At 43.6% G+C, this 26,957-nt stretch overlaps 1 protein-coding gene across 1 annotated transcript in view; it reads left to right on the top strand.

The window, feature by feature from the left end:
- Nucleotides 1-26,957, top strand: part of RAPGEF4 (Rap guanine nucleotide exchange factor 4) — a 298,747-nt gene that overhangs the window by 155,501 nt on the left and 116,289 nt on the right. Inside the window, exons 11-15 of the mRNA XM_030210347.1 lie at nucleotides 3,024-3,084; nucleotides 12,599-12,675; nucleotides 20,094-20,240; nucleotides 24,391-24,506; nucleotides 25,665-25,753. Of these exons, the coding sequence (XP_030066207.1) occupies nucleotides 3,024-3,084; nucleotides 12,599-12,675; nucleotides 20,094-20,240; nucleotides 24,391-24,506; nucleotides 25,665-25,753 (490 nt within the window). The remainder of the gene's footprint in view (nucleotides 1-3,023; nucleotides 3,085-12,598; nucleotides 12,676-20,093; nucleotides 20,241-24,390; nucleotides 24,507-25,664; nucleotides 25,754-26,957) is intronic.

Raw genomic sequence — 26,957 nt, 5'->3', positions numbered from 1 at the left:
ATGTGCATGACGATTTACTCATACGCAAAATATTTTCCACTTTTCTGGCTTTGACAGGAAAGAGGCTTTACTAAATCCTGTCATTTATTATAGACAAAGGCTTATCAACAGGACCTATCTGTTAAAAACACGTATAAAGTGTATTAACAAAGGTTAATGATCAACCTCGAAGACTGATACAGTATAATTAAGCAAGTATATCAGAATGTTCACCAAAATAACACATGCAAAAGGAGTCAAACTATACTGAACCTTTACATATCCTTTAATCACAACAGATCCTGAACCATTATTTGGCAGTCTTTGCTGAACCTCAATAGAAATAAAGTAGAATGCCGATTATCCAAATGCCAATCGTCCAGATGTCCAATTATCTGGACCAATTATCTGCCTGATAGTAACATACCTTCCTAGCCAATCCTCACGGTTCACGTGGAAGGGCATAATCGAACGCAAACGCCTATCTCCATGGGCGTTTATCTCTGAGAACGGGTCCGTGAAGGGGCGGGCCGAACCGAATTTTCGAAAAAATGGACGTTTTTGAGCTGGGCGTTTGTTTTTTTTAGCGATAATGGAAACTAAAAACGCCCAGCTCAAAAACGTCCTAATCCGAGCCATTTGGTTGTGGGAGGGGCCAGGATTGGTAGTACACTCGTCCCCCTGATATGCCAGGACACGAACTGGGCACCCTAGGTCAGTGCGGTGGACTTCAGAAAAAGCTCCCACATGCATAGCTCCCTTACCACGGGTGCTGAGCTCCCAACCCCCCTCCCCCAAAACCCACTACCCACAAATGTACAACACTACCATAGCTCTTAGGGGTGAAGGGGGCACCTACATGTGGGTACAGTGGGTTTTGGAGGCCTCCCATTTACCAGCACAAGTGTTACAGGTAGGGGGGGGATGGGCCTGGGTCCACCTGGCTGAAGTGCACTGCGGTACCCACTAAAAGTGCTCCAGGGACCTGCATACATGCAGGCCTCTAGGACTTGTTGCTGCTGTATAACATTGGCACAGCAGTTGACACCTGAAGACTAATCTCTCCGAACATGTCCTTTATTGGAATAACCGCGTTTACTCACAGTTAACTGCAGATCAGAGGTTGTGCCCCACTGGCAACGAGTCTCCCTGGGTCTGAGATTAGCAGTAGGTCAGAGCTGGCAGAATGCTGTGCAATGCCCTCTTTCAGCCACATTCAAGGTAATAACTAAGTTCTCTAACGTGGCTAACACAGGAAAGGGAACTAAAACTGGCTTACAAAAATGGCCACTACTGCATGGACTACAAGAGGAAACACAACAGGGCACACTCTGACCCAGTAGGCAGGGGGAAAAGCACCATGGGAGAAGAGCCTACCAACTACCAACATCGTGAGACTGTAACACAAGCTAACACAATACCCTACACCCACCACAATGCAATACTGATGTGACCCTGTACTGCACCCGAGAGCCACATCTGACCCAGGGAAAGACTGTGACACGATCGAACACATTCTGCTGTCATGGAGGTGGTACGGCATTTGAGGCTGGCATACAGGCTGGAAAAAAAGTTTTTAAAGTGGGGTTTTTTTTGGTGGGAGGGGGTTAGTGACCACTGGGGGAGTCCGGGGAGGTCATCCCCGATTCCCTCCAGTGGTCATCTGGGCAGTTGGGGCATTTTTTTGGGACTTGTTCGTGAGAAAAAAAGGTAAAAAATAAGTGACCCAAAATCGCGGTCAAAACGCCTTTTTTTTTTCGATTATCAGCTACAGACGCCCATCTCTCCTCAGCTGATAACCACGCCCCAGTCCCGCCTCTGACACGCCTCCGACATGCTCCCATCAACTTTATTCGTTTCTGCGACGGAGTACAGTTGGAAACGCCCAAAATCGGCTTTCGATTATACCAATTTGGGCGCCTTTGCGAAAAAAACGCCCATCTCCCGATTTGGGTCGAAATATAGGCGTTTTTCTTTTTCGATTATAAGCTGGACAGTCTGCTGCAGGAAATGATGTAAATAGGAGCAGGGACACAGCAGAGAAAAACCCTGCCCTTTCTTTTTCCAGCCCTTTCCTGACTCATATGCAGCAGAAAAAGGCCCTTTCAGCCTGGACACAGCAGAGAAAACAGCCTTGCGGGGATGTGGCAGAGGAAACAGCCTTGTTCTTTCAGCTTGCGGGGACGTGGAAGAGGAAACAGCCTTGCTGTTTCAGCTTGCGGGGATGCGGCAGAGAAAAGCCCTGCCCTTACCTAACTCATACACAGCAGAAAAAAGCCCTTTCCACAAATGGAAACAAAGCGAAAAAGGCACATTTTGCCATTAAAAGAGAAAATTGATATTGTGGAGAAATTAAGGTAGTCGGGGAAAAATTTGACAAAAGAATATGGTGCAGGAACATCAACAATATCTGATATGTCTAATTATCTGGATTTATGATTGTCCAGACCACACTCTGCAGAGGGTAGTCTGGATAATTGGCGTTCTACTGTATTCTGATTACTGGTCTGGAATGAAGATTTAATTTAAAAAACAAAAACACTGATAAGCTTGCTGGCTCTGAAACTAGAATGACAATAGAATGCAACAGAGAATGTCATACTTTGTGAGAACAGTATATACTTTTTTGGCATTTAAAGTGATGCCTAAAGCAAAAGTATTTAGCACCAAATTCCTTCAACTAATTTATACTGAATTGCTGTAGTTATAGTTAAAAGCTATGACACATACATAATTGTAATATGTTTGAGTCAGGGACTTGAAATGCAATGAAAGTTGTTATAAAAAGTGAAACGTTGGATATAATAAAACAGGGTTTCCCAAGTCGGTCCTGGAATACCCCCTTGCCAGTCAGGTTTTCAGGATATCCTCAATGAATATGCTTAAAAATATTTGCATATAAAGGAGGCAGTGTATGCAAATTAATTTCATGCATATTCATTGTGGATATCCTGAAAACCTGATTGACAAGGGGATACTCCAGGACCGACTTGGGAAACACTGAAATAAAGTATTAATTGTTTCTTTGTCTTACTTTTTGATAGGTAAAACGGGAATTAGCAGGTGTTTTAATTTTTGAATCTCATGCCAAATCTGGAACAGTTTGTGAGTATATGAGTGCCAAATTCTCTTTTACAAACTAACATGCAGAAGTCTTGAAAAATCTTTTCACTTGAGATTTGCCAAAAAAAGAGTGATACCGTTACAGTCCTTATTTCTGCGAAATTCTCAAACCATGAATGTGATGGAGTATCTTGAGATATGTGGTCCATGCCATTTTAAAAATTTCAGGCCACAAAAAAGATACTCTGGTCAACTGCATGGCTATATGCCATTTTGAATTTTTGCTCCTCTGAAGGACTTGTTCCATTCAGACATTAAGGGCCCTGTTTACTTAGCCACACTATAGGTGAGCTAGCGTTTTTACCGTGTGTTAAAAATTAGCATGCACTAACACTAGAGACACCCGTATATTTCTTTGGATGTCTCTAGCGTTAGCCGCGCTAAAACTTCTAGCGCACCTTAGTAAACAGGGCCCTAACTGTCTTAAAGACATGCACTTCTCAGTCAAACATGGATGAAGAAAGGTGTTGGGTTACGTGCAGTGGGCCTGATATTCCAAAGGGTTTAACAGGGCAGGAGATTAAACACCGCTGAGCGACCTGGCATCTTGTGTTCAGCGGCACTTAACAGGTTAGTACCACTGAATATCACCTCTAGCCGGTCATCTCCTAGCCGGTTAAGTTAAGGATGGACCAAGGGCGGAACGTGGATGGAACACTGACTTCACGTTAGTGGTGATTTTCAGTTCGCTAATGGGTTAAGCAGCCGACAAAGTTAGGATAGCATAAATGCTGTCCTAACTTTATACGCTCAAGTTAACCGGGCGCTGGTCTGAATAAAGACTGGTGCCAGGTTAACTTCCAGGTGACTGCTGATACCCAGATATTCAATGCTGGGAGCCACACTCGCCCTGGCATTGAATATCCGGGGTCAGATCAGCCCGTGGCTGTGAACAGCTCCAACACTGCATACTGCCGCAGGCTGAATATCAGGCAGAGTCGTCATTAAATTAATGATGGAAATAATCCTGGCGGGAACTAGTGAAAAGTAGTATTCCTTTAACTGAATTAGTGGTTCGCAGCATCCTAGGCTGAAGTTATCATCCAGCATTCATTCCCTGTGCTCTCACTTTCCAGTGCTAATTTAACAAGCACAGAAAATAAATCTCCATTAGCACTGTAAACATTAGCTAGACTACATAGCTAGTTCAGAACTTTTTTATCCATCCATTCATTGCAGCCTGGGATGATTTCTGTGTGTGTTTCTTTCAGAAATATTATTTGAGGAGAATTTGAAGTTCTGTCACAACAGGGTGCCATGTTGATATGACCCTAATCTATCATTTCCTCAGACAGTTTAGCATTTTGTACATATTTTAAATGCTATATTCTTCAGATGAAATGAAAGTAAAGCTACAGATCAGGCAGCCTCTGCAGAAATGTAACGGGAGACCAGTGGACAGACTGGTTGGGTTGTGTAGTCATCATCTGCCACTAAATTCACAGTTTGATTTACCTTCAAGAAGCTTTTGTGCATTTTATCTGTCCAGTTTCCAGTTTTCCTGCTCCAACAAAGATATGGGTCATAGAAACACAGAAACAGACAAAATGATGGTAGATAAAGATAATATGGTCTGCCCAGTACTATCTATTCATACCATCTACTAACCTGTACTATCCGTTCATCTCCTTTAGAAATCCCTTATACATGTTGTATGCTTTCTTGCATTCAGATACAGTTCTCATTTCCGCCACTAGGAGGCTGTTCCACCCATCAAGTTCCCTTTCTCTAAAGAAATATTTCCTTCCTTCCTTATCATTCACTAGACCAATCCAGAAGAATGGGTTGTGCCCTTCAGGTTGCCAAGTTTATTAATCGGTACCTCCATCAAGGCTGTTTACAATAACAAGTAAATAAGAGGTTTAAAAAATAATTGAAAGACAAGAAAGAGGGTTACAGAGAATAAATGCTTGTTAGTGGCATCCGACAGCCACACACTCCTCACTTTTTGGCAGTACAGCGAGACATGTATATGGCATTGTAAGACTATATAGGGGCTCATTTTCAAAGCACTTAAACTTACAAAGTTCCTTAGGTTACTATGGAACTTTGTAAGTCTATGTGCTTTGAAAATATTTCTCTGTATCTATTGAACTATTCATGAGATGTCATGTGTGGACACATTTCTTTATACTGGCCATATAGAATAAGTTTTGACCCTGGAGGCAGGTTCTTTAGCCAAAACATGGTCATGTCAGGTCAGCATATCTCATATTCAGATTTGGAGGGGAAATGTCATACAAAGTATTTAAATCACTTTTAAAGACTCACTATTTCACTCAGGCATTTGGGCATCAGTGCTAGAGAATTTTCTTGTCACTATTTTGGTCTGCCTTCCTTGTGTGTTATCTGATTCTGTAATACCCTCTTTTACTGTTTGGGTTGTTTGCTTCTTTGTTGTGGATGTGTCTATCCTATTATAACTTTGGAGTTTCCCTGACCTGCTTGCTCAGATAGGGCGGTATATCACATTTTAATAAACATATACTGTCAAGTCATTGTTCTACATTTGGGTTGTAATAAAGCCATCCTCTTTGGAACTCCTGTGATATCAATATCCTTCTCTGGGTTGTCGCTGCTAGAATAAACCATACTTCCCCATCAACATATGCACCATCAGAAGGTAGGAGTGATCCCTGTCTCTTCGGCCCTTCCTGCTAGCGTCCTATTTCAAAATGTAATCTAATTTAACACATTTATATTCCGCCCAACCAACTAGTTCAGAGTGGATTACAAAGATGAAAAATTCCAGTATACATAAAAATTTTATAAAACGTAATAGAAAAACCAAACACAATACATGAGAAGCAAAAATAAACCACTACAGCAACTATTATGAGACATGACATTTTCAGCAAATAAAGTAAACAATTAGGTGGAACTACCACATATTTGTTAAACAGCCAGGTCTTCAAATTAAATCAGAATATCATATAGTTCATAATATTACTAATAGAACTTTTCTGAGATACACGTGCTCTCTTATCCTCTTATTTGCTGTGACTGAAGTTATACCAGCCATAGACCTGGAATAACTGTGATCGTGTAAATGTGGCAAGGGCACACATAATTTACAGTATTCTGTAATTTAATGCATGATGTACAACCCTGCTCATGCCCCTCCCATGCTCTACCTTTGTGAAGACCCCACTGTGTTTACATTCTATGTAGTAGCGCAACTAGACCTAGTATTTTGGGTAGACCCAGTTAACTTGAAATGGGTCCTTCCACCCCCACCCCATAGATACATAAAGTAGACTTTATTTATCCCCCCCCCAGTGCATCTCTTCCTGTCTCTCAAATCCCCCACTTACAGACTGACAAACTCCCCCTGTGTCTGAACCCCCTCCCCAGTGTACATCGGAACAACATGGCTCAGTTCTATGCCATAGAACACTTCCCCTCATCAATTGCACACACATCATACTCAGAGCGCCCCCTCCCCCTCCCTGGCACATGAAGACACCTGTAGGAATAGAAAATCATATCATTCCATAAACATGCATGTGAATGTGTGTGTTCAGTACCCGGGGTCCACCCATGATGCCTTTAAACTCCAGCACTCGGGGAATCTACCACAGGTTTGACTGAGGGGAGCTCACTAGCAGCTGACTCCTAGGTAAGCAGTACAGTGATTCCTAACCTCCATACTAACTCCCCCTGCCTAACGTCACCATAGTCCCTCCTTCAAGATGCCCCCAGAACCCACACCCATGACCTGAACGCTACAAGGTTTCCATAACAGCCAATACACATTTGGTAAGTGAACATTATTTTGCTTTGTGCTTTGGGAACTTAAAGATTGGGGTTGAAAGGAGGAATTGTAGGTTGGTGATAGGCAGAATAAGAATGTAAAAAAGCAAACTTTTAAAAGGCATGGGGACAATATCCACGGATAATTTGGGTTAACCATGAGATGAATAATAGAACTAAAGTTAAGAGATGAACAGTTTAACCACTTTGATGGTAATAGGTCGAGATGGCAACTGGTAGGGTGAAACTGGGCAATCAGTTTAGTGAGAGTCTCGAGGGAGGGAATATTAAAAGCTAACCACTGAGAACTGGGTACATCAGAGATCAGGGCAGAGGAAGGTTGATCTGAAGTAGGTGGGAAGCAGGATTGCAGAATCTGTATTTTTGAAAAGAAGTATTGTGATAAAGTGTCTGGTGAGAGATATGAAGTGTTACTATTTGAATAGGCGCATGTTCTAAGTGGTTGCAGGGTCAAAAAGATCTGTTTGCTAGAGTTGGGAGCCGAACAGAAAAGAATGGGAAACTACTGTTTCTTACCTTGATGTAATTGTTAGTATATTAGGATTGGATGGTATGGCACTGCCACAGAGAATCTGTAGTTTTTTGTTTATGCCAAATTCGGTCGGCACGATGTACTTGATATTGAATAACTTTCAAACCTCTATGATACTAGGGCTGATGTGCAATGCTCCTCACATAGCCTGTAACAGATGGCAACAACCAGATTTTTTTTTGTAGGGGGGGGGGGGGCTGAGGGTGTTGGTAAGCAGTACACAGGCACAGGGGCTGTGTGAGCTGAGCTGGCTATAGGGACAGAGGTTGGCATGGTGCCCTTTCTTTGGAGCATGTGCTCTGTTGCTGGGAGATGGGGATGGGCAGTAGGGTAAAGCAGATGTGCCTTTGGGTGGCTGCATATACTTTTGTGAGCTGCTGCCAATGTTCTCATCAGTATGGAGGCATGGAGCAGCATGCTGGAGCTAGTGGGGTGGTTAGGCAGTCCAGAAATGTTCAGCCCCTCGTTTCAGCATTTAATGGTGAGTGGAGGGGGCCCCAGGGGAACTGGGGGACATGTTCTGGGTTGTTCTTCAGATGTGGCCAATGGGCAGAGGGGAGGGGGCTTGATGGTCTTCCTTCAGAACTCACTGTATCCTTGGGTGAGCTCCTTGGGGCAAACTCTGTTAGCTGTTTCTGTCTTATTTTTAGTGTCCTCTTTTGGGTATTTTCTGACTTTAGTGTCCCTTTTTCCTTTGCTTCGAGGCCTTCTCCTAAACTTATGCCACCTATCCCCCAGGAATTTTCACCATTTTCTTTCTCCTTGCCCATCCTGGTTATTTGGGGTTTGGACCCTGTCGTCTTTCTCCTTTTTTTTTTTTTTTTGCTGTCTACTCCCTCGTGGAATGTTGTTCTCTTAAACTGTCGGTCGCTTAAGTCCAGATCGGCTTTGATTCTTGATTTGTTCTCTCTTCATAAATTGGATATCCTGTACCTCATCAAAACTTGGCTAAGGGATGGAAAGGAGTCATACCTGAATCGGTGTCTTCCAGGTGGTTTTACTGCATTTCATCTGGCTAGGTCATTCAAAAGAGGTTGCAGTTTGGTGATCTGCCTTCCAGCATCTGCTCTCGTTTATTTCCTTGCCTTTTTCTGAGATTCTAATTGTTAAAATTTCTTTTCCTGTTCATTTTTATATTGTAGTTTGCTATTGTTTCCCTTCCATTTCTTGTTCTGAATGGGAAGTGTTCCTGCTCACCCTTGCTGAAATTAGTACTTGCTTTCATAATTTTCTTATTGTTGGAGACTTCAGTATTCATGTACTTCTTCCTTCTGTCCCTTGGGTATCCTCTTTTTGTCTTAAGAACATTGCTCTTTCTCAGTTAGTTGACTTCTCTATTCATTCCCATGGTCATACTTTAGATCTAGTCATAGTTTGTGATGCATCTGTCTCTTCCGTTTTTTCTTCTTCTTTTCCTCTCTGCTGTTCGGATAATTTTTTTCTTACTTTCAATCTCTCCTTTACTGGTCTCTCTGACTTGTCTCAGTTTAACTCCCCTCCTGCTGTTACTGGCTCCCACATACATTTTGTCTATAAGGACCCTAAGACTGGCCCCCCTCTCTTCACTTACTTCCCCCCGGACTTTCACTTCCACTGGAGGAAATGACCTCCTATTGGAATAATGTTTTGTCTGCTCAAGTACCCTCGGATTTCAGACTCACTTCAGTCAGCTATTTTTCAATGTCAATTTCAACCCTGGTATTATCAGGGGCTTTGTCTTCTCTGTCGTCAAGTCCTGTGGTGCAAGGATCACTTTTCTTCTCTTCTTCAGTTCTTCTATCAGTAGATACTGCCATTTACAACTCAGTAAGGCCAAAAAATCCCATCTTTCTTAGCTTATTGCTCGGTCTCTCTGTCCCTCCAGGCAACTCTTTCAGGCAGTGGCCAGGTTGTCATCCCTTCCAATCCTAGCTCTAGTTGATCTCCTGATGTACTTGCCTTGTATTGTTCTTCAAAGGTCTCATCTCTTCAGAGCTCTTTACCACTCCCGTCTCCCCCGGCCCTTTCCTTCTCTCTTGACTCTTCTTCTACTGATCAATTTGTCCATATACCAGGGTGGCTACCTTTTTTTCACTTGGAACTTTTTTCCCCTCCCCTCTTTGACCCAGCTCACTCTTATTTTGTCTTCTATTCAACTCACCACCTGTTCTTTGGACCCTTTCCCATCCAGTTGGCTTCAACATTCCCATCACGGCTTTTCTCCTTTGGTCCTTCATCTTGTCAACCAGAATCTCTCCCTAGGTGGGTTCCATTTTCTTGGGAAAAGGCAGTTGTTCTCCCCCTGCTCAAGAAACCTTCTCTTAACCCATCCCTACCTGAGAGCTTTCGACCAGTTTCTAACCCATGCATCTTATCCAAAAACACTGAACACGTTGTTTTCAATCAACTTGCCACCAGGGTTGATGATTTGTCCATTTTTCACCCATGCCAAACAGGCTTTCATATTACTTATAGTACTGAACCCACAATAGCAGCACTTCTTGGCGAACTTGAATCTACTATTGATTCAGACAATATCACTCTTCTTGTTTCCTTGGATCTTTCTTCTGCTGTTAATCTTGTGGATTACTCTCTTCTTTTGTCTTGTCTCACTTCTGTTGGACTCTAAGGTACTGTACTCTTGTGGTTTTTCTCTTTTCTCTCTGCTCATTCTTTTTTGGTTTCTACACCTTCATCTTCTGATTTCCCTCTTTCCTGTGGCGTCTCTCAGGGTTCCGTACTCTCACTCCTCCTTTTAAATATCTTCCTTAGTCCTCTTGCAACACTAATTCAAAGTTTCAATATAAAATTCTTTATCTATGCTGATGATATCCTCCTACTCTTCCCTACTTCTCCTTTTCAACCTGATTTGAATTGTCTGCAATCTTGTCTAGCAACTGTTTCCCTCTGGCTTTCCTATAATTTGCTTGTATTGAATACTTCCAAAACTGTCACCTGCTGGATTTCTGGTTCTTTTTCCACTGGTCCCTGTTCGGTTTGTTTCCCCAGTTCCTACTGTTGCATCTTTTAGGTGCTTGGGTGTGGTCTTTGATTCTGCTCTCTCTTTTTGTCCTCGGGTATCTGCTGTTCTTCAGCGCATATTCTTTTCTCTCCATCACTTGTGGTCTATTTTTAAATTCCTGGATTTTTCTGATCTTCACACCTTGATCCATGCATTTGCGATATCTCATCTTGATTAGTCTAATGTGATCTACGCAGGTCTTTCCACTGACTAACTGCGCCGACTTCAGACATTGCAGAACACGGCTGCCCTTTTTCTTTGTAAGGCTTGAAGATTTGATTCTGTGTCTCCTCTCCTTTCTTCTCTTCATTGGCTTCCAATTAAATTCCATTCCTGGTTCAAAATTCTCTGTCTTATGCACAGAATGCTTCATTCTGATTCACCTGCTTATTTGTCTTCCCTTGTCATTCCTTATACACCTTCACATGCCCTCCGTTCTTTCAACTCTCTCTCTCTGCCTGGTCTTACCTTCATATGAAACTACCCACCATGCTGCATTCTTTTTTTTGTCTCTAAAGCTCCGGAACAACTTGCCTCCTGTCTTGCAGTCTGAACTTTGTTCTCACGTTTCAAAACGCTGCTTAAAACTCACTTTTTTACCCTGACTTTTGTTTTTTTCCTGCAACGTAGTGGTGGTGCTGGCTGACCTGACCAGTGACAGTTTTCTTTGTTTTATTTTGCTTTTAAATTATTTTATGGTATGTGTGTTCTTGTCAGATTGAGTCTTTCCTTTCTAATTCCTTTTATCTTTTTTTGATTTTGTAAATCGCTGCAATCTTCTGCTAGAAGTGGCGGAATGTTAAGCACTACAATAAACAAAAACATAAATAAACACTCACTTTTTCAGGCTGCTCCTGATTGATCTCCATGCCCTCATGGAGACATTGTGGGGTGTCTTTTTAAATATTTCTCTCCTGTGCCTGAGGCATAGGAGGACCAGGAACTCAGACATTTTCATAGAGAATTTGGGCTCTCTCCTGAGAGACATGTTGCCCAGACTGAGGGATACCCTTCCACGTGCAGAGGTATATATGCATGTTTAGTACATGGAGGGAACATTCTGCTGTTGGATCTGATGTTTTTTTCAACACGGGGACCAATACCGCTGTTGCACTCTTTCCATAGTGTATTTTCGATTGGCGGAGATGATTATCTCAGAATGTCTACGTTGTTTGCAGTTTGTCCTTTTATTGCAAGTTAAAAAAAAGATTTTCAAACATCGGAAAGCATTTATTTACCTCTTTCAGCTTACGGCAGGCAGTGCAGTTAGCTGCTGCTGCCGGTGCTGACTCCGATATTCAAAGCTGGGCCATTTCCAGTGACAGTCATTGAATATCTGGGGGATTTTGGGCCAGTTTTAACTTACCTGGCAATGTGAATATTCAACACTGGCTGGCTAAGTTAATAGGGGGCAAAGATAGGGCTGCTATTTAGCTGGTCCAATTTGCCCGCTAAACTTGGTCAGCCAGCACTTGAATATTCATGGATAGCCGGCTATATTGTGCGATATAGCCAGGTAGCCACTATGCACAAAACGCTAATATTCAGCAAAGATAACCAGCTGTCTCACACTGAATATTAGTATTTAGCTGGCTTGGTGCTGTTTAACTAGCGCTGAATTTCAGGCCCTATGTTTTTCTGTACTTTTCTGACAGACGTTTCTTTCCCCCATTTAGATGTCATATCGAAAATGCCCCTCCGTGTATGATTATGTTGTAATTTCATCAAAATTATTTTGTATGTATTATTTATAAGGAAGTGCCTCCCTTTATCTCATTTTTTCAGATAATTGATTTTGATCTTGGGTACCATTTGATCCTGTTTGCATTATTTAGTACAGTCATATCAAACAGTGACCTGCCTTTATAACCTTCATTTTCGGTACGTGGGGAATTGCAGAAAAGGCTTGAGTGAAAAATACAAATTTAGAGCTCTTAAATATCAGTATTAAGAAATGTCACAGAGCTCATAGAATCACAATACAAAGATTTTTTCTTTGTTGATGGAAATTAGACTGCAGTGTCTCTATTTCCCTTTATAAACAGAACTGAATTGTGATTTACATTTTGGAAACTGTTGCTTTTCTCTATATTTAAATGTCTGTTGTTTCTTTAGTTTTTAGTTTTTTTTATTTTTTACTTTTATTTGAACATGAGACCAAAATTAATTTCTTTGCCTCTTTTTTGTAGTATTTAATCAAGGAGAAGAAGGCACTTCATGGTACATTATCCTAAAGGGATCAGTAAATGTGGTCATTTATGGAAAGGTATTTCTCTAAAGATTTTGTTGTAATTTGTTGTTATAAGATTTCATGCAATATTCAATATTAAGCGGGCTGGATTTTTTTTGTCATTTGAGTGAGTTTATATCATATCCATTATGTACTGGAGCAAAATGAAGACACTTCCAGTCTAACTGACTGAACCCTGGTAAAGATTTCAAGTATATGAAGTTGCAGGGGGGTAGGTCAACTTAGCAGTAATGTCAGGAAATACTTTTTCATGGAGAGGGTAGTGGATGCCTGGAATGCCCTGCTGTGGGAGGTGGTAAAGACAAAAATGGTGACAGAATTAAAAAATGCGTGGGATAAACATAGATGATTCCTATGTGGAAGCAAAACAATATTATGCAATGCTTAGATGGTAACTCCAGTAAATGGGAAATAAGACCAGTGCCAGGCAGTCTTCTACAGTCTGTGTCCCGATTATGGCTAGACACATCTGGATGGGCTAGAGTGGGCTTTGACGGCAACTCCAGTACTTGGGCAGAATGTCCAGTGCCAGGCAGATTTCTACAGTCTGTGCCCTGAAAATGTCAAGGACAGATCAAGATCAAGAATATATATGTTATAATGCAACACATGCTATGAGTTTATCTTATTGGGCGAACTGGATGGACCATGCAGATCTGGATTTTCAGAAGGCGTTTGACAAAGTGCCGCACGAAAGACTCCTGAAGAAATTGCAGAGTCATGGAATCGGAGGTAGGGTATTATTATGGATTAAGAACTGGTTGAAAGATAGGAAGCAGAGAGTAGGATTGCGTGGCCAGTATTCTCAGTGGAGGAGGGTAGTTAGTGGGGTCCCGCAGGGGTCTGTGCTGGGTCCGTTGCTTTTTAATGTATTTATAAATGACCTAGAGATGGGAATAACTAGTGAGGTAATTAAATTCGCCGATGACACAAAATTATTCAGGGTCGTCAAGTCGCAGGAGGAATGTGAACGATTACAGGAGGACCTTGCGAGACTGGGAGAATGGGCGTGCAAGTGGCAGATGAAGTTCAATGTTGACAAGTGCAAAGTGATGCATGTGGGTAAGAGGAACCCGAATTATAGCTACGTCTTGCAAGGTTCCGCGTTAGGAGTTACGGATCAAGAAAGGGATCTGGGTGTCGTCGTCGATGATACGCTGAAACCTTCTGCTCAGTGTGCTGCTGCGGCTAGGAAAGCGAATAGAATGTTGGGTGTTATTAGGAAGGGTATGGAGTCCAGGTGTGCGGATGTTATAATGCCGTTGTATCGCTCCATGGTGCGACCGCACCTGGAGTATTGTGTTCAGTACTGGTCTCCGTATCTCAAAAAAGATATAGTAGAATTGGAAAAGGTACAGCGAAGGGCGACGAAAATGATAGTGGGGATGGGACGACTTTCCTATGAAGAGAGGCTGAGAAGGCTAGGGCTTTTCAGCTTGGAGAAGAGACGGCTGAGGGGAGATATGATAGAAGTGTATAAAATAATGAGTGGAATGGATCGGGTGGATGTGAAGCGACTGTTCACGCTATCCAAAAATACTAGGACTAGAGGGCATGAGTTGAAGCTACAGTGTGGTAAATTTAAAACGAATCGGAGAAAATTTTTCTTCACCCAACGTGTAATTAGACTCTGGAATTCATTGCCGGAGAACGTGGTACGGGCGGTTAGCTTGACGGAGTTTAAAAAGGGGTTAGATAGATTCCTAAAGGACAAGTCCATAGACCGCTATTAAATGGACTGGAAAAATTCCTCATTTTTAGGTATAACTTGTCTGGAATGTTTTTACGTTTGGGGAGCGTGCCAGGTGCCCTTGACCTGGATTGGCCACTGTCGGTGACAGGATGCTGGGCTAGATGGACCTTTGGTCTTTCCCAGTATGGCACTACTTATGTACTTATGTACTTATCATCTACTATGTTACTATGAGGGTCATAATCGAAAGGGGCGCCCAAGTTTTCCTGAGGACGTCCATGCAGGACATCCCGGCGAAGGGGCGGGGAAACCCATATTATCGAATCAAGATGAGCGTCTATCTTTCGTTTCGATAATACGGTTGGGAATGCCCAAATCTTGACATTTAGGTCGTCCCTAGAGATGGTTGTCCTTAGACTTGGTCGTTTCTGATTTTTGGTGGTAATGGAAACAAAGGACGCCCATCTCAGAAACGACCAAATGCAAGCCCTTTGGTCGTGGGAGGAGCCAGCATTCATAGTGCACTGGTCCCCCTGACATGCCAGGACACCAATCGGGCACCCTAGGGGGCACTGCAGTGGACTTCAGAAAAATCTCCCAGGTACATAGCTCCCTTACCTTGTGTGCTGAGCCCCCCAAAACCCACTCCTCACAACTGTACACCACTACCATAACCCTATTGCTTTGCACTTTCTCTGACTAATCTAAAAACATGTTGAATTGTGCTTATTGTAATAGAATTGTACCTGTCTTGATACAGTACAGAGTAAGGTATTTGTTCAGAGCAGGGCCAGCCCAAGGCAAGATGCCACCTGAGGCGGAGCTAGGATATAGCCCCCCTGGACGAGATGCCACCCCCCCGGGCCGAGATGCTGCCCCTCTTCCTACCTGCTGCTGGCATCTGTCATCTCCCCTTCACAGTGTTACCCGGCAGCGGCAGTGATTCACATTAGCTGACCTGCCGCTAGCACCCACCTCTTCCCTTTACTGCAGCTACCTGAGCTTCTGACGAAACAGGAAGTTACATCAGAGAGGTGGCCACAGTTAAGGGAAGAGGCGAGTGCTGGCAACAGGGCAGCATATGGAAGTTGCTGCTGGTGCCAGGTAACGCCGCCGCTGCTGGTCAACGCTGAGGAGATGCCGCTCCTGAAGAATGCCGCCTGAGGCCCCCGCCTCAGGTAGCCTAATGGTCAGGTCGCCCCTGGTTAGGGGTGTACGTTTTTTAGGTGGTTGTCTTTATGTGTGTCATTTTCGATTACGGGTGTTTTGTGAGACATCTAGAATGTTTGTCTTGGATAGAACAACATAGAAATAATAAAATTCTGTTCTCCAAATGCCTTTATTAAAAAATGACTTTATAAAAGGACTTTAAAGTTCTTTAAACTACATTCTGCATGAATAGAACTAGGAAGCTTATTCCATAATGAAGGTGCCAACCAGAAAAATGCCCTGTCTCTAGCTGTCTCCCAACAAGCACTAGCAAGCGAAGGAATAACCATCCTATGATCCACAAATAATCTTAAGTACCTGAAAATGAAAAATGAAAACGACTGCAGGATTCTCCAGGGTGCCTGTGGCCATGGCTGGATGCAGCAAGAGCTCAGCTGGCCCCTTTGAGATTAATGACACAGCCACAGGAGATTCCTGCAGCCGGCTGTTTGCAACCCAGAGATTCTCTGCAGCAGTCCAAACTGTTCACCAGCAGGCATGGTGTGAGCAATGATTAGCTAGAGTCATGTAATGCCACCAGATTGATCAGAATGTCAGTTTGCCTGGCTCTTGGTACTGTTACTTACTCTTCCTCTTAGTTCTATAATTTGTGTCCCATATTTTATTAATTATAATTGGTATGGTGGATTTTTTAATAATAAAATATACATACTTTTTAGTATGTCCAGGCCTACTGTACAGAAGTATGCCCCACTGTGATTGCATTCTTGAATCCTTCAGCTAAATTCTCACATTTTGGTGAAGTAGTATGAAATCTCCCTGAGATTTTGATGAGAGGCCATATCAGGGGCGTAGCTACACGTGGGGCCATGGGGGCCTGGGCCCCTGTAGATTTGGCCCTGGACCCCCTTGCTGACGACCCTCTCGACCCCCCCTCCCGCCGCCAACCCGCTGTCAACCCGCCGTTGCCGTCTGCTACCTTTGCTGGAGGGGGGGACCACAACCCCCACCAGCCCAGGTCCTCTTCTTCCTTCGTTCTGTTTCTGTGAATCTGACGTCAGACTCAGAAACAGAACAAAGGAAGAAGAGGACCTGGGCTGGCGGGGGTTGGGGTCCCCTGCCAGCAAAGGTAGGCGGTGGCAGGGGAGGGTTGGCGGCAGGAGGTGGGGTCGAGAGGGTCGTCGGCAGGGAGGGGGGGTCAAATTTGGTGGCAGCAGGGGGGGGATGTCGGCAATGGCGGGGGGGGGGGGTGTCAGCGGTGCCGGGGGGGGGCTAAGATGTTCCCCCTCATCTCGGGCTCTGGACCCCCCTCTCGCCGAAGTCTGGCTACGCCCCTGGGCCACATACCTGCCTGAGCAGGAGGTGAATACAGAATCTTTAAGCAAAATCTCACAGAGTTTAAAAAAACCCCAAAACTCCCCAAATGGTTAAGGTGAAGGTTTTGCATTTACTGTGTGTTAATTCTAGCAATTAGCACATGGTAAGTGCAAAACCTTAACACACTGTTATAAATAGGGGCCATACTGCTGCATTTTCAGTTTTCAAGACTTTGGAGCTCATTTTTGAAAGAGAAAAATGAAAAACACCATTTGGATGGATTTCTTCTGAAAATGTCCAAATCAGTATTTTCAAAATCTGTTTTGCAGATGTCTAGCTATGCATTTTGTCTGCAGTGTGTCCAGATCTCAAGGGGGCGTGTTGGGGTATTTCGAAGGCGGGCTTAGAGTGTGCCTGACACTTGGATGTTTTACAGCCATAATGGAACAAAGTCAAAACATCTAGGGTGAAAACTTCAATGTTCTGGTCTAGACCTATTTTTCTAACGAACTAGTCACAAAAAGGGTCCTAAATGACCAGATGACTACTGAAGGGATTCAGGGATGACCTCCCCATACTCCCCCAGTGGTCACTGACCCCCCCCCCCTCCTCAAAAATGTGAATAAAAATAGTACTCACCAGCCTCAGATGTTATAGCCAGGTCCATTAGAGCAGCATGCAGGACCCCAGATGGTGGGTGCATTGCACTGTAGAAAGGTCGACTCAGGCCCATACCTCCTCCTACATGTTACACTTGTGGTGGAAACTGTGAGCCCTCCAAAACTGACCAGAAACCCACTGTACCCACATATAGGTGCCCCCTTCACCCATAAGGGCTATTGTAGTGGTGTACAGTTGGGGGTAATGGGTTGTGGGTAGGTTTTAGTGAGCACAGCAGACAAAATAAGGGAGGAATGGTGAGATGTGTACCTGGAAGCATTTATATGAAGTCCACAGCAATGCTCCCTAGGATGCCCCATTGCTGTCCTGGGATGTCTGGGGGACTAGTGTGCTAAATATACTGGCCCCTTCTAGATCCCAATAGCTTGATTTTTCTATTTTTTCACTTGTGCAGGTTTTTTGGTGTTTCTTTTTTTCAAAAATGACAGAACACAAAACCTTGCTACAAATGGTATTTAAAAAAAAAGATATTTTGCTTTTTCAAAAATGGTTACATTTGCTATTCGGATTTGGGATGTTTAGCACAAAATGTCCAAAGTCCGACTTAGACGTCATATACCACATCTGTTTGAGATTTGCTGCAAGCCTGCTCCTCTTTATATGTTTTGAAGAGACAATGCAATACCCAGAAAAAAAAGCAAGTGCAGATCTCTGTGGGTATGCTTTCCCTTGGCAGTTTTCAAAGGAAGGATATGCTTGTACTTTGCATTTGAGAACTGGTGCAGAGTCAGTAGATAAAAGTACCTGCAGACTTTGTAAGTATGTGGGCTGTTCAGAAATTGCCCCCAGAGTTTATACAGAATCCAACCGAGTGCCTTAGAGTGGAGTTATAATTATGCAATCGATTGAAAACCTTTATGTTATCCTATTCATAGTTGGCTGACCTGTTCTTTTGGGGTAAGAACAGTCATTGAAGGGTATCTTGTTTCATGGACAGCTCCTGCATGTTTTTTTGAAGCATGGAAACAATGCTGTCCGCAGTCCTGTTCACCTAGGAATCACAGAGGTGACAGGTGAGCTTTGGATGAACCTATTCATAAAGGAGCCCTTTTACTAAGCTCGCTGAAAGATGGTCTGTGCTGGTGTAGGCGTGTGTAATGGATGCATGCAGGTCCATTTTTCAGTGTGCCTGCAAAAAAGGCCTTTTTTTGGAGGGGGGCGGTTCGAAAATGGACTTGTGGCAAAATAAAAATTGATGCGCATCCATTTTGGGCCTGAGATCTTACTGCTACCCATTGACTTGGTGGTAAGGTCTTACACGTTAACCGGGCGGTAATCGTCAGCACGCGTACACTGCCAATTACCACCCGGTCAGTGCCACGTGGTAGAAATTATTTTCTGCCGTGCATTTTGGGCATGCATCAAAATTAGAATTACCACCCGGGGCACGCAGTAGCTGGACAGTGGTTCTAATTTGATGCATGTTGTATGCAAGTAGGCGCCTACGCGTCTTAGTATAAGGGCCCCAAAGGCAGTTAATAAATCCCAATAAATAAATAAATAAGATACTTTGGGGCCGATATTCAGACCACAGGAGTTAGCCCTGCTAACTCCCGCGGTCCGCAGTGATGCTGGATATTCAATGCGGGCCATTTCTGGTGACCGTTTTTGAATATCCGGTTTATTTTCAATGTAACCGGCTAAGTAGATATTCAGACTTAGCCGATTGTCTTGAAACTGGCCATAGATACCCCACTTTTTCAAGCGGCCATATTTGGCTGCTAAACTCGGGCTGAAAATCGGCGGATAGCCGGTTATATCACCTGATAAAACCGATTATCTGCTAGCTGCTAACTGGCAATATTCAGCGAGGGATAATCAGATATCCCCCACTGAATATTGCCGGATAGCCGGTTAAGGGGCATTTAACCGGCCAGATTCCGATTGTGGCCAATTAAATGCTTTTGAATATCAGAAGGTTTAACTCTGCTTGCATTTATGTATCTAAAATACATTGTTTTCTAATAATAACAATAATATTGCTTAGTTTTATTTTTATTATAATGTTTTATGGAAGGGAAATACCCTACAGAGGTGATTTTAAAAATGCTCTTTTAACACTTGCTGGCTGACCAAGCCTGTGGTAGATATCTCCATTCTATAGAAATGTTAAGTAGTAGTAGTAGTATAAGACCTGCAAGCAGGTCTGGTTTAAAGGACAGTCATATTGAAGAATCAGCAAAGTTATTAGCAGAAGTTAGCTTGGGAAACTTTTTGATGTGAAAGCCTTTGCTGTTCTGAAAACCCATTTTCAGACTGGAGGACTGAATTTGCTTGTGATTCGGATAAGCAGAAGGAGATGACAGGAACTAGAATGCCATTACGAAGTCAAGTCTCCTGCCCACCTATTGATGCTTGTGTTCAGGGTTCCTCTTAGAGGCTTGTAGTCTTTTACACTAATTACAGAGCCTGCTTAGTCTTTGCTTTTCCCTTGCCTTTCATCTCATCCTTGCACTCCACTGTTTGTCAGTTAAGATTTCTACTGATTTGCACACGTGTGTTGCTGTTCGTCACAGGTTTCATGTCAAATAAGGCCAATGGACAGGCAGTGACACTTTCTCTCTGTTCTTAGGGAGTTGTCTGCACTCTGCATGAGGGAGATGACTTTGGCAAGTTAGCACTCGTGAATGATGCTCCACGGGCAGCCTCCATTGTCCTGCGAGAGGACAACTGCCACTTCCTGAGGGTGGACAAGGAAGACTTCAACAGAATCCTAAGGGTGAGTGTTGAGCAGGAGCACACCACAGAGGTCAATGGTGGCATCTTCCAAACCAAGCACACCAGAACGAACAGGAAAATGATTTGAATCATTCTTACCAAAACCCAAACATTTATATTTTTCACTTCCCACTAGAACTGGCCTCGAGGTTCTGGTGGATGCTAATGCTGGTAAGAACACAGAGTTTTGATTTTGATAAACAGGATTAAAGTTGTTTAACTTTAAGTATTATGGAACATCTGAGTGTCTGAAGTTTGAATCACCTTAGTTTTGGCATAGTGGTGACTAGCTGGTCTCAGAATGTGGTTACCAGGCATGTTTTACAATTTTGGGAACTGTATGAAGAACAGCTGTTTGATAGTCATTTTCAAGCAAATCTATATCAGATTTTTTTTCTATTTATTTTGACATGGCTAAGATATCTTTATACCAAGGCACTATACAAATAAATTTAAAAAAATACATGAATAGAACTTATGAAAATGACCATGGAGCCAAGGAAAAGCTCTACTGAGCTTAGATCAGGAAATGCCTTTCAAAATGTAGCTGAGTTTTCAGATGTTTTTGAATGGGATTTTTTAAAACCATTTTTGCTGATACATACAAATTAAAAGTATTTTTCTTCTGTTCTGATGTCTTTTTGACCTAGTCTTAATGTACTACATTTTATTTTGGAAGTAATGCAGCAGTGCAAAGCTATAGTTAGATTTACAAAAGGAGAACAAATTAAGTTTTATTCAGCAATAAGTAAACAGTATATATTAGAACAGTCTTATTTGGAGTATAGACACATGGGCTGTTTTCAGAAAGCCCCAGACACCTTGAAAAATATCAGAAGACCCTGAAAAAAGACACTCAAAACCTATATAGGAAACTTATCACACCATAACAGCCCTAACACCTATGAAAAGACAGTGCTATAAATAAATCTTACACTGGACTCTAGAGCAACAATATACTTACTACTGGACTTTTACAGATTCCTACACAGACATTACATGCTAGCAGAATCATTCACCTCAGTCACTCATGCAGAACATGGACAGTTCCTTACTTTATACAAAACCAACACAATGAGTTAAAAATTACATGTTAAACAAATTCATTGGTAAATAACATATAAAACAATATAATACACAAATGACTTTATGGTGGGGGAAAGAAATTATGAGCTTAGCACTGATTTTCAACACTAGGCCCATAAATCTAGGCCAGTGGTTTTCAACTTTTCTTCTGTTGTGGCACGCTTGATAGATACCGAACATTAAAATTCACAGCTTAACAAAGCATGTCTAAAAATGTCAATGTCAAATGTTAATATTGTTCCAAAAAAGCAATGGAATTCCAAAGTTCAGCTTTTCCCTGTTTTAAAAGTATTCATTCCAATTATTTACCTGTGAAAATACTTGATATTGATTTGATCTATTGCTGATGGCTCCCTATGCAGTGTGCTTAGGAATATTTGCAGACTGTAGCACTAAGGGCGGTAATGTGATTTATTTGCAGTGAGAACAAAGGCAGAGGGAATAAAGAACAATATAGAGCAGCCCAACAAAAAAATGATGTCAACCCAAAAGTGAAATAATAGAAACAGTTTTATTGAAGCAACTTAGAAGATGCGACCAGTGGTGTAGGAAGGGGGGGGGGGGGGCGGTGGGGCGGTCCGCCCCGGGTGCACGCCGCTGGGGGGGGGGGGGGGTGTCGGCTCCGCTGGTTCCCTGCTCTCTCTGCCCCGGAACAGGTTACTTCCTGTTCCGGGGCAGAGAGAGCAGGGAACCAGCGGAGCTGACGCAGCTCCCAGCGACATGCACTCGGGGCGGTTTGGCCCTCCCGCCCATCCCTCGCCGCTTTCCCTCGTCGCCTGATGCCTTCCCTCTTAAGACGCGCTCCGAGGGGTGCGCTCCGGAGAGGGGAGGGTGCGCCGTGCTGCACCCAGGGGGAGGGGGGCGCAGCGGCGACCCGCCCCGGGTGTCAGCTGCCCTCGCTATGGCACTGGATGTGACACAGCCCATGTTTCGTCAAACTTGCCTGCATCAAGGGTCATTCGGGAAGGTGAATCCTCCAAATTATTGTTCACCTGCCGATTGACCCCTGATGCAGGCAAGTTTGCCGAAACACGACCCATATTGAGTCTTCTAAGTTGCTTCAATAAAGACATTTATATGCATCTACCACCATAGAAAGAATAGATTCAGGAATGAGCAATCTAACTGTGGCAGGTCATTTAGGGGCCCTTTTACTAACAAACCCTAACATGTGGTTAGCGTGTAAGAACAAGCTTACCGCAAAACACGTTAACTGTTAAAATATTTTTTTAGATGGGGCTTGTCATGGGTGGAGAGTGGACATTCCTGTGTAACATTGGCACTTGCATCCACTTCCATACTCATTCATAAATTAAACCACACAACTACCATCTTTCATGGAAGAAAACTTGACTGCATCTTTATTTCAATATCAACCAATCAAAAAATAAACTACTAGTTAACAAATTACCTTCAAATGGCTTTACCATCTATGTTTCTAGTCAGTGCCGAACTAGCTGCCCAAATTCCATCAAATATATTTAGTTATTCATCATATGTATTCCAGTGAGACCTGCGGTGTCAACAAGGCCTCACCTCGGCTTGTGGAGATCTCACACAAAAGCATCTCATACCATAAAGAAAATAGCAATTCAAATCATAAATGCAGGTCGCTTGCCAATTGTTCATTGTTTTTTCCCACCGCTGTGACCCCCTACCCCCAACCCAAAAGAAACAATCCCACCAATACAAACAACACAGCACAAAACAAGAATGTTAAACACATATCCTTCAGCAAAACTAATAACCCCCCCCCCCCCAAAAAAAAGGGGTGGACCGGGTGGGAACAAAATTATCAAATTAACACCTTCACGTTCCTGCTCCAACCACCCACAGAATATCTCGTCAACCTCAACATTCCATTTCCTCCTTCCCACCTTCCCAGAATTCCAATCACATCCCAGCTTCCATTAACCCTTTTCTTCTCAGCACTCCTCCCAATAATCTTAATTAAATTCCACATTAAGTACCCCAAACCTTCTCTTAAATTTACTTAATTTAATTGCAATTTCTTTTAATATAATTTTAATTTTATACACAGCAGCTCCACATAAATTAATTAACTTTACTTGGACCCCCCCCCCTCGTAATCCTGCTATTAAATGCTTCCTTCTTACAACATGAATAAACTTTAAACAAATTTCCATGCCATTAATCCTCCTTTTTTTCATTCACCCCCTCTCCCCACCCCATCCCACATCATAAATGCACTACCCAGATGGCGTACACTTCAGCAGGAGCAATGCCAATGTTATATTGCCCTCGTGCTTTATAAATCCAGTTAACATGTTAGGATTACTGTGCACTAACTGGATAAAGCTGAATTAACATGGGACATCTTAGCGTCTCCTAAATAGGAGGCGGTAACTGCTCCTACATTATTTTTTGTAGGTGCCTCACTCTAATGGGAACATTAGTGCATGACCTGCAACAAAATAAATAAATAAAATGCCTGAATTTAATGCTGCAGTAATTCTAAGTTTAGTGCACTGGAAAGTCCTGCATTACAATGTGCTAAGCCCAGATTTCACTGCACCGTAGTAAAAGGGACCCTTAGTTCACTGGAAACAGCAGTCTATTATCAGAAAACAGAGGTATAAGGGGCCCTTTTACAGAGTTTCGGTAAGTCCAACATGGGCGTATCGCTTGCTCTTTTGGGACTACCGCCAGCCCAATGTGGCCACCAGAGGTAGTCCCGCCCTGAGCACGTGCCATTTTCAGGTGGAAAAAGAAAACCCCTGGAAATGACTTACATGGCAATAACCCAATGGTAATTGTGCATTGCCGTGTGCCAGTGGGTGGCGGTAAGGGCTCCCTGTCGCATGGCCATGCGGTAAGAGTTAAGAGTTCTCTTACCACAAGGCCATATGTGCCTGGGGTCTTTTTAGCTGCTGCCGTAAAAAGGGCTTTGGCGCATGGGAAAAAAAACCCCACTGCCAACACAGGGCCCTTTTTCCCGCAGCTTGGTAAAAGGGCTCTTGTTATTGGCCTATTAATGAATGAGCCAAGTATATTCATTAAAAAAAACCAAACAAGATTGTGTTCTTTGTGAACTTATGTTGCAGGATGTTGAGGCAAATACAGTACGACTCAAAGAACATGGCCAAGATGTCCTGGTGCTGGAGAAGATCCCTGCAGGAGCAAGAGCTTCTAGTCAAGGAAGCTCCCAGTCACAGTATAAGTATGTCTTCATTTAATGCTGCACTATAAATAGCCTTTTCCTAGAATGACTCATGTCAACAAGACCTTAATGTATTTATGACAAAGGGCTTCCTTAGGATCTCACAATTACTGCCTGAATATTTTGCTGAGCTGGATTTAAAGTTTCCCCTGTAGACGTCTAGTGAAAAATAAGTATGGGCGATCCTGTCTGAACGTGCAAAACAGATGGGTGAAATGCTGCATTTATTACTGAGATGGTGAAGAAATGTTTTTTGTAATTTGTCCAAGTAGCTAGAACTAACTACTAAATTTTACCATCCCTTTAAATAATCAGTGGTGGAGTATGATTTTAAAACTATGGGGCCTTTTACTATGTTGCGGTAGGGCTACTATGGCAATGGCGCATGGCAAATCAGCCCTACATGAACCCAAAGGTAGTGCTGGTGTTTGCTGTGCAACATTTCCAGTGCTCAAAAAATGCTTTTCTGTTTTTAGTGCCTGGGGATTACTCGGAGGTAATTGGGTAGCCCCGTGCACTGCCCAGTTACCTCTGGGTTAGCACAGGAGCCCTTACCACCGTTAAAAAAAAAAAAAAAACCCTTTTACCAGGTGGTGGTAAAAGGGGGACTCGGCGAGCAGCAAACTAGCACGCTCACACCACCGCAGGGCCCTTTTACCACCACTGTTCTGGAGAAACATAGTTCCAGCAGTACTTGATCTAGAAAGCTAAGGAATGCACCACATTCTCTCACTGAGAATAGTTTTGTTGAATATTAACCATTTTTCTATAATAAATACATTTGCTGAACCCTCTTATTCTCCTTTTGCCTTGATTAGAGTCCCTGCTCTGAGGAGCTTAAAGTCTCTTGTATGTACCTGTACAGCAATGCGTATGTCTAGTTCAGTGCTCCCAAACCTGTCCTGGGGGCTCCCCAGCCAGCCAGGTTTTCAGGATGTCCACAATGAATATTCCTGAGAGATTTGCATGCTCTGTCTCCACTGCATGAATATTCATTGTGGATATCCTGAAAACCTGACTGGCTGGGGATCCCCCAGGACAGGTTTGGGAACCACTGGTGTAGTTCATAGCAGAGTAGAAATGATAACTAGCAATAGTGTGAAACTTCATTCCTTGGCTTAATACCCACTATCAGCAAAGTGTCTTCATTTTCTCTAGGTACAGTGTCATGTCAGGGACTGCGGAAAAAATTTTGGAGCACTTACTTGAAACAATGCGCCTTGACTCCAGTCTAAATGAAGCAGCGGGTAAAAATATCAGTGACAAAATGCTTCCTGAATGTTTTCATGAGAATGTATTAAGCAGGGGTTAAAATTAGATTATGCTTTGGGCTTCTATTATTTTAGCCTTTGAGACCTGCCCTTTTGTGAAGTTCCACGCATATACCACATCTGTTTGGGATTTGCTGCAAGCCTGCCCCCAAATGACAACACATAGGGGCCCTTTACTAAGGCACGCCAGAACGTGGCCTGCGCTGGTGTAGGCACCTGTATTGGACGTGTGTAGGTCCACTTTTCAGCGCACCTGCAACAAAGGCCTTTTAGGGGGGGGGTGAAAATGGACGTGCGGCAAAATAAAAATCAGTGCACGTCCATTTTGGATCTCAGACCTTACCGCCACCCATTGGCTTAGCGGTAAGGTCTCACACGCTAACCGGGCAGTAATCGTCAATGCGTGTGAACTGCTGATTACCGCCCGGTTAGCGCCATGCGGTAGAAACTAGAAGTTATTTTCTGCCGTGCGTTTTGGATGTGCATCAAAATTAAAATTACTGCAGGGGCACGTGGTAGCTGGGCAGTAGTTCTAATTTGACGCGTGTTGTACGCAAGGGTGTAGCCATATTTCAGTGGAAGGGGGGTCCAGAGCCCAGGTGAGGGGGCACATTTTAGCCCCCCCCCCCGGCGCCGCTGACCCACCCCCCGCCATTGCTGACCCCCCCCCGCCGCAACCACTGCCACTGCCACCACCAACATTGCCCCCCCCCACCGACGACCCTCTTGATTCCCCCTCCCGCCACCAACCCTCCACCACCGCCGCCGTCATTGCCAACGTGCAGGACATCAGAAACAGAACAAAGCCTTGTGCGGGAAGCAAGAGGACCTCGGCTGCGGGAATTGGGGTCCCTCGCCAGCAAAGGTAGGCGACGACGGTGGCGGCGGGGGAGGATGGCAGCGGGAGTGGGGGTCGAGAGGGTCATCGGCAGGGGGGTCCAGGACCAAATCTACAGGGGCCCAGGCCCCCGTGGCCCCACGCAGCTACTCCCCTGGTTGTACGCACGTAGGCACCTAAGCACCTATGTAAAATGGCCCCATAATGCTTTGACTAATAGGATGCCAGCGTCTGATCCGTGTTGTGAGCCTTCTGCCAAAATGATAGTCCTCTGGTAAAAGAGAAAGATGACAATTCTATAAACTGGTGCCAAGATTTAGGCATTCCAATGTGATGATCCTA

This window comes from Microcaecilia unicolor, chromosome 7 (assembly GCF_901765095.1).
Source record: "Microcaecilia unicolor chromosome 7, aMicUni1.1, whole genome shotgun sequence".
Classification (NCBI taxonomy): domain Eukaryota; kingdom Metazoa; phylum Chordata; class Amphibia; order Gymnophiona; family Siphonopidae; genus Microcaecilia; species Microcaecilia unicolor.
Note: the sequence above shows the minus strand (reverse complement) of the source record. Positions and strands in the feature narration are given on the sequence as shown.